Here is a 7,972-nt window from a genome sequence, read left to right as displayed (position 1 = left end):
ATGGTCTGGTAATACAGATGCCCTCTACCGAAGATAACAGAGCAGGCTGAGGTCATCTGATGTCTGTACTGAGTCGCTGACACCACTCAGTGGTGGCAAGTTAGAACTTTTTTGCTCTGTTAACTGCAATTATTTTACATACTTGCAACAAATTTCAATTTCAATTCTTGGATATGGGCAACAATACATTTATGATTTGTAAAATGAAATGACAAGAAACTCAATATAATATACAACAAAATTAAAAGGATTTCTTAATCGCACATGAAATGAGTGAAGAAAATAATACAATATAAATACATGCAATATTTAAAAGCGTTTGTTATTTAAATATGAAATGACTGATCAATCAATCAAATGTATTTATATAGCACAGTATCACAACAAACAGTTGTCTCAGGGTGCTGCACAAAAGTCCAAGATCTTAAAAAAGACAAAATCCAACTTGTTCCACACCGAGCAAGCATGAGCAACAGTGGGGAGGAAAAACTCCCAGGTGGAAGAAACCTCCGGCAGAACCGGGCTCGGTGTGGACGGCCTCTGCCAGGACCGGTTGGGGTGAATGGAGAAAAAACAAATAGGGGAACAAAAGGAAATAAAGGGGGGGGGTTGGAGTCACAGTCTCAGGTCATGGGCTTGAATCCAGCCGGGGAATCTCCACGTGTACGTTGGCATGGTCTTCCAAGGGCGCGTTGATCCCCCCGGGCACTCCTGCCTCCCTCATGGTCTCCCACCCATGGCTCCAGATGGTCCTCAGGGGAGAGTGCTGGAGGTTGCGTGACCCTCCATGTCAGCCCTGCGACAGACCGGCGACCTCCACTAGGTCCATCCCTCATCAGGACCCGAGCCAGGACGACCTCCGGAGAGCCGCACAGCATCGACCAAGGAGGGGAGGAGAAGACCCAAGGAATTAGAGACATGTAATAAGATACAACAAAATAAACAAGGCAGAGAGTGAAGAAGAGAGAAGGTGTTGGTTTCTGGTGCCTGATGGGTGATCCCCCAGCAGTCTAAGCCTATAGCAGCATAACTATGCATGACTATGTGTCTGCCTCCCTCACTGAGAGTGGGAGCTGGTTCCACAGGAGAGGAGCTTGATAACTAAAAGTTCTACCACCCATTCTACTCTTAGTAACTCTAGGCACTACAAGGAGTCCAGAGTTTAGGGAACGAAGTGGTCTGTGGGGCAGTAAGGGGTTATGACTGTGGCTGAGGGGTAGAGCGGTCGTTCTCCAACCAGAAGATCAGAAGCTCATTCCCCAGTCCTCCCATCTGAACCCCAAATTGCCCCATAGAACAACAAAAAGTGCTACTAATAGATGCACTGTATGTATGAATGTGAGTGAATGGGTGAATGGCAAAACTGTAGAGTAAAGCACTTTGAGTGGTCATCAAGACTAGAAAAGCTCTATATGAATACAACCATTTACCATTGATGAGGTCTTTAATGTAGGATGGGGCCTGATTGTTGAGGGCCTTGTAGGTCGGTAGGAAGATTTTGAAATGTATCCTCTGTTGAACAGGGAGCCAGTGAAGAGAAGCTAAGACACTGATGAAAATAATACAATATAAATAAATAAAATAATGTAAAGGATGTCTTATTCGCACAAGTCATAGGAAGTGGAGGAGTGAAGGAGTGAATGCTGACTCCTGATGAGGCTCCTGCTTTACCTCTTAAGCAAAAGAGATTGGCTCCTTTGTAGAAATCTGTGGCTGAAACAGCTCACAGATGTTCTTTGTTGCGATGGTGGTGATGGACTTTATCAGATCTGATGCAAAGCAGCTGATCTTCTTCATCAGGACGGGGCGACTGAAGCTCTGTGTGACACTGTCCTGGATCGACTGGACCAGTTTGTCCCTGGTGGAGCGGGTGAAGCTGACTTCACGAAGCAGTGAGGGCAGAAGTTTGGAGACCTTGTCCTCAACTGCTTTGGTCAGGCTAACAGCAAGAACACTGAGGTGCTCGGACGGCATGTTCAGGCAGGTGTCTTCAGGAGGCAGCCAGAAGCCCTGAAGCACCTTAGGCACCACCTCCAGCACCACCTCTCGTGGGCCCAGGTGTTTGGCGGTGAGGGGCTGCCGCTGCAGCTCCTTCAGTAAACTGGAGAAGTTCTGAGCCAAACTGATGATGCTGGGATTTCTGTATGTTACATTCAGTATAAGTTTGTGTTAAAACCACTTCACAACAGCACAGACAAAAAACAACCACTGCAGAGCAACCAGATGAAAAGTATTGGAGGAGCAATGTGTACACGCACGCACGCACGCACACACACACACACACACACACACACACACACACACACACACACAGACACACACACACACACACACACACACACACAACAATGTGACTCAACTCACCTGAACTCAGGAGGTATGGTCTTTGGGGACTTGAGGAACTGTCGTGCCTCAAACTCAATGTCCCTCCTCTTCAAACTGTTGCTCACCTCCCAGACCTGAAACAAGGAATGAGGATGTGAGGAGAAGATTGGACCAATGTACAGAAGAAATCAAGAGTTTAGGCCAAACTCCTGAGACGTCTTCTCAGGACTGTGTACTCACCAGATTGAGCAGTGGGAGGAACTCAGGGTCTTTGTAGTCCTCCAGCTGAAACTGCCAGAGCCTTCACACAGAGAGAAAACACAGGCTTTATGTTTACTGCTCCTCTTCCTCACACACACAGTGGTGTGACATGAGAAGAGTTGAGGTCAAGTGTAGTACTGGACTATGTGTGTGTGTGTGTGTGTGTGTGTGTGTGTGTGTGTGTGTGTGTTAATAACTTACTGCACTCTCTGCGACGCATTGCTCTCCTCCTCGATCAGGTTCATCATGTCTTCACCAGACACTGATGATGGGAGCTGATTGGTCTCCTGCAGTCTCAGCAGCTCAGTCATAACTGCAGTCTACACAACAGACAATAGGACAAACGTCTTTATATATAAATCTTTGTTTTTATCTATAAATAATGGACACAGTTTATCTTAGTGACTTCATTTTGATGCAGACTGGAAACTCCAGCGGGTCTAACTCACCTGTCCAATGTATGAGATGTTGTGCCAGCAGCACTGCTGGGACATCTCATAAACAGGCATTTGAAATAATTCCTGTAATGAAATAAGAGAATGTCATTCTACAGTTTGTTATTCAGAGTTTACACTACATCTTTAATTGTTTACAGTCCAACTCCAGCCGAAAAAGTGTTCACACAAACCTTGATGGGCTTGTAGATGCCTTTGGTGGTGTCAGATTTCTCTATTGTTGCATCCTCCAGGACCACAGCAGGCTCAGCAGGAGGAGTCACAGGAGCTGGTGGAGGAGGAGTGAACGCTGACTCCTGATGAGGCTCCTGCTTTACCTCTTCAGCAACACAGTTTGGCTCCTTTGTAGAAATCTGTGGCTGAAACAGCTCACAGATGTTCTTTGTTGCGATGGTGGTGATGGACTTTATCAGATCTGATGCAAAGCAGCTGATCTTCTTCATCAGGACGGGGCGACTGAAGCTCTGTGTAACACTGTCCTGGATCGACTGGACCAGTTTGTCCCTGATGGAGCGGGTGAAGCTGACTTCACGGAGCAGTGAGGGCAGAAGTTTGGAGACCTTGTCCTCAACTGCTCTGGTCAGGCTGACAGCAAGAACACTGAGGTGCTCGGACGGCATGTTCAGGCAGGTGTCTTCAGGAGGCAGCCAGAAGCCCTGAAGTACCTTAGGCACCACCTCCAGCACCACCTCTCGTGGGCCCAGGTGTTTGGCGGTGAGGGGCTGCCGCTGCAGCTCCTTCAGTAAACTGGAGAATTTCTGAGCCAAACTGATGATGCTGGGATTTCTGTAGGTTACATTCAGTATAAGTTTGTGTTAAAACCACTTCACAACAGCACAGACAAAAAACAACCACTGCAGAGCAACCAGATGAAAAGTATTGGAGGAGCAATGTACACACACACACACACACACAACAATGTGACTCAACTCACCTGAACTCAGGAGGTATGATCTTTGGGGACTTGAGGAACTGTCGTGCCTCAAACTCAATGTCCCTCCTCTTCAAACTGTTGCTCACCTCCCAGACCTGAAACAAGGAATGAGGATGTGAGGAGAAGATTGGACCAATTTACAGAAGAAATCAAGAGTTTAGACCAAACCCCTGAGACGTCTTCTCAGGACTGTGTACTCACCAGATTGAGCAGTGGGAGGAACTCAGGGTCTTTGTAGTCCTCCAGCTGAAACTGCCAGAGCCTTCACACAGAGAGAAAACACAAACTTCATCTTTACTGCTCCTCTTCCTCACACACACACTGGTGTGACATGAGCAGAGTTGAGGTCAAGTGTAGTACTGGACTATGTGTGTGTGTGTGTGTGTGTGTGTGTGTGTGTGTGTGTGTGTCAGTAACCTACCTCACTCTCAGTGAGGCTTTGCTCTCCTCCTCGATCAGGTTCATCATGTCTTCACCAGACACTGATGATGGGAGCTGATTGGTCTCCTGCAGTCTCAGCAGCTCAGTCATAACTGCAGTCTACACAACAGACAATAGGACAAACGTCTTTATATATAAATCTTTGTTTTTATCTATAAATAATGGACACAGTTTATCTTAGTGACTTCACTTTGATGCAGACTGGTTACTGCAGTGGGTCTAACTCACCTGGACCTTGTAGGAGATGTTGTGCCAGCAGCACTGCTGGGACATCTCGTAAACAGGCAGTTGAAATAATTCCTGTAATGAAATAAGAGAATGTCATTCTACAGTTTGTTGTCCTGTTTCACATCTTCTCCCTGCCCCTTGTTTTCGAGGGTTATCTTTCTCCTTCAAACAGAGTTCAGTTCAGTAACATTGCTGCTATACGTTGGTTCAATCAAGTGCATAGTGTTGTCAAAGGGGGGGGGCGACATTAAACTGTGCATGCTAGTAATAATTACGATAATATTCCTAATATCTTAGTTTAATATCGTTTAAATGTATTATGGTCTTTTCTTTCACAACAACCTTAAGAAAATCGCTAGCGTTAGCATGCTAGCTAAAATCGCTAGCTAGACCCTCTAAAAAATCGCTAGCATGCGATATTTTAAGGGTTGTTGTGAAAAAAGGAGACGAAGGACTGAGAGGTGAAACTGGATGTAGACTTGAAACTACATTTACATGTTTTCAGTCCAACTCCAGCAGAAAACAACGTCCACACAAACCTTGATGGGCTTGTAGATGCCTCGGGTGGCGTCGGAGTTCTCCGATGTTGTCCTCATGTTGTACGTGACGATCCAGAAGCAGCAGACAACGCAGAGTATCCGACAAAGCGGTGAATCTTGTGACAGAAACAGTCTCAGTGCAGAGACAATCCAGACACAAGGGTTCGTTGCAATCTCAGGACGAGAAGTGACAGAAGCCAGAGTTCTGTACTCACTGACGTCTGCAGATCAAAGGCACTGACGCACTGTTTCCATGAGAACACCCAAACCTTTATGTTTGAATTTTAAAAACAATAACTGTTTCTGTTTGTTCATCAATTAATCAATCAGTTCATTAATTATGCATTTTGTGTTGTGGACTCAATGATATTGTAACAGACTGGTAGTTAATGTTGACTGTTATAATGTGTTGATGGTTTAGTGACAGAGTTTAGTTTAGTTAGAAGGATTATAGTTTAAATAAGTGAGTTTTACAGAATGTCATTGAACATGTCAGTGTTTTTCGCACGTGTCACTGTTGTCAGTTCCAGCAACCAATGGCTGTGGGTTGGGTGAGAGTGAGAGCTTCTCATTGGCTGGGAGACAGGGGTTCGTCCTCAGGTCAATATACATATATACATGTAATATATATATACACACATATATATACATATATACACATATATAAACATATAATATATACATATACACATATATATACACACATATATATATACATATATACACATATATAAACATATAATATATACATATACACATATATATACATATAATATATATTATATATATATATATATATATTATATATATGTTTTGTCTTTTCAATCAATATAACAATGCAAACCCTGATAGATTGAAACACTTCAATGTTGCTGGGAAGAAGTGTTCACCCCACATTGCCAAACATAAAACCCAGAAGTACTTATTCTGTTTTACATACACCACACATGTGAAATTGTTGATTCATACATTTTGTATTGTTTTATCAACATTTCAAGAAAACGTTCAGAATGATTACCACTTTTCTGCAGCATAGTGGTTGTTGAGCTAAATCATATTGCTGTATTCATTTGAATAAACATTTTTTTGTTTCATCCACTCGCCTCTCTTTGCAGCAAAACAATATGCATCATTAAATGATCAGGAATGACCTTCAATGGAATCAGAGTTGGTACAATGTTAAGTTTGACTTCAAATGGTGATCATTTACATCTCTAAGCCCAACTGTTTCATCTCTTATTTGTTGCTAATTGCTGCAGATTTAACAGTTGATATAAACAGTTGTATTATAATAGTTTTAAGTTTTTTAGGAAACAACATATTACAGTGAATCAGTGAATATTGGCTGTTCTCTTAATCTACAGCAGGTGGTGATAGAGTGCATGTGTTGCTCTCACATGTTCCATTTGCAGTGAGGATCCTGTGGACCTTCTTCTTCTCTGACTAATGATTAAAAGCTAAAAAAGCAACACACTGTGTTAGATTCACATGCCAGTATACCTTACATTTTATTTCTGGGACCCTTGAATTAAAAACCCATGAAGATGATAAGCCCGCTTCATGTCTTGCTTATGTTTGAAGGTCCCTCTGAACCTGCTATCACATACTGAATAACACTGCAGATGAACTGCTTTGAAATGATTCCTGATCAACGCATTTAAAAGGTACGGTACGAATGTGGGAGGTGAGGTAATGTAAACTTTAGGTACCCATAGGGAAACTTGCCTTGGGCTCCAGGCCACTGCATCATAGAACATGTATCACAATACACACACACACAAATACATAGAACCTAAGTATCACAATACACATACACAAATACATAGAACCACGTATCGCAATACACCCACCCACAAATACATAGTGTATCCATAACATTACCAGTTATGTATTTATGAATTTAAATCAAAGATCTTTTTGTTTAACAATGATTTTTGTAGTCATTTTTATTTTCACACACTCTTCAGATTATATGGTCAAATGTACTAATTACTGTTACGTCTCCCTCTTGTGTCAGTGTGGTGTATGTGTGTTCTGTTCTGTTCCTCTGTTTTCTCCCCAGGTCATCAGTCACTCAAGTTCACCTGTGTCCAATCATCCCACTGGCCCTGTCTGCCAATCAGAGGGCGCCACCGCCACCTATATATATGTCTGCTGTGTTCATGTGTGAAGTCCTTTGAGAGGGAGGGGCAGAGAGGGAGTTAGAGGTGTTGTGTTGGTTGGCTTGTTGGTTATCTGTGGTTTCTGTGTAGTTTGTTAGATGGTGGTGTGTTTGGTCAGAGTTGTGTTGTTTCTGTATTCCTTGTTTGGTGGTCTGTACTCGGTGCAGTGTTTTTGTTCAGTTTTGCCTCACGCACAGGGGAAAAGTGAACAGGTAAGACACCCATGGGTTTACATTTCCACCAAGTAGCCTTACATCCTTCATGTTCACAAAACACAATTTTCCTTAGAGGCTTACTGTAATAGTGTGCGAAATCCGGCGTTTACCCTCAACGATAGTAAGGGAAAACTACAGGGAACTCAGAAACCTCAGAGAGCCACAGGGATCCTAGGATGGACAGAAAGTGCAAAAGATGCCATGTTTAACTGAACACATTAACAAAGAACATCTACACTGATGAGAAAATGAAGTGTCTAACATAAATGGAGAGGTGTATCAATGTTTAAATTATTTATACAAAAGAAAATATATGACAGAGATGAAAGAAGCAGTATTTCCAACAATAGTAGAATATGTGAGGAGGCATATTGTGTATCTGAGCAATATAGTTGTAATGATAATCCACGAT

At 42.9% G+C, this 7,972-nt stretch overlaps 1 protein-coding gene across 1 annotated transcript; it reads right to left on the bottom strand.

Annotated features, from left to right (window-relative positions):
• Positions 1 to 1,410: 1,410 nt before the first annotated feature.
• LOC138405165 (uncharacterized) lies at positions 1,411 to 5,411 on the bottom strand. The gene is made up of 12 exons (XM_069511732.1): positions 5,184 to 5,411; positions 4,645 to 4,716; positions 4,397 to 4,515; positions 4,177 to 4,237; positions 3,976 to 4,070; positions 3,215 to 3,827; positions 3,036 to 3,107; positions 2,788 to 2,906; positions 2,566 to 2,626; positions 2,365 to 2,459; positions 1,672 to 2,140; positions 1,411 to 1,549 (listed from the first exon to the last, which is right to left on the bottom strand). The coding sequence occupies exons 1-11, from the start codon at positions 5,238 to 5,240 to the stop codon at positions 1,675 to 1,677; spliced, it is 1,830 nt and encodes a 609-aa protein (XP_069367833.1). The 5' UTR covers positions 5,241 to 5,411; the 3' UTR covers positions 1,411 to 1,549; positions 1,672 to 1,674.
• Positions 5,412 to 7,972: the final 2,561 nt, after the last annotated feature.

The sequence above is a fragment of the Paralichthys olivaceus genome, chromosome 16 (assembly GCF_024713975.1).
Source record: "Paralichthys olivaceus isolate ysfri-2021 chromosome 16, ASM2471397v2, whole genome shotgun sequence".
NCBI lineage: Eukaryota > Metazoa > Chordata > Actinopteri > Pleuronectiformes > Paralichthyidae > Paralichthys > Paralichthys olivaceus.
The sequence above is the reverse complement of the archived record's forward strand: the minus strand, read 5'-3'. Positions and strand labels throughout refer to the sequence as shown.

What these genes read in the sequence shown, in the direction of transcription:
- LOC138405165 (XM_069511732.1), bottom strand. Translation starts at nt 5,240, where the DNA reads ATGAGGACAACATCGGAGAACTCCGACGCCACCCGAGGCATCTACAAG. An exon ending in TCCTCCCACTGCTCAATCTG is followed by an intron (nt 4,071 to 4,176) that starts GTGAGTACACAG and finishes TCCTTGTTTCAG; the next exon opens with GTCTGGGAGGTGAGCAACAG. An exon ending in GCATCTACAAGCCCATCAAG is followed by an intron (nt 3,108 to 3,214) that starts GTTTGTGTGAAC and finishes ATTTCATTACAG; the next exon opens with GAATTATTTCAAATGCCTGT.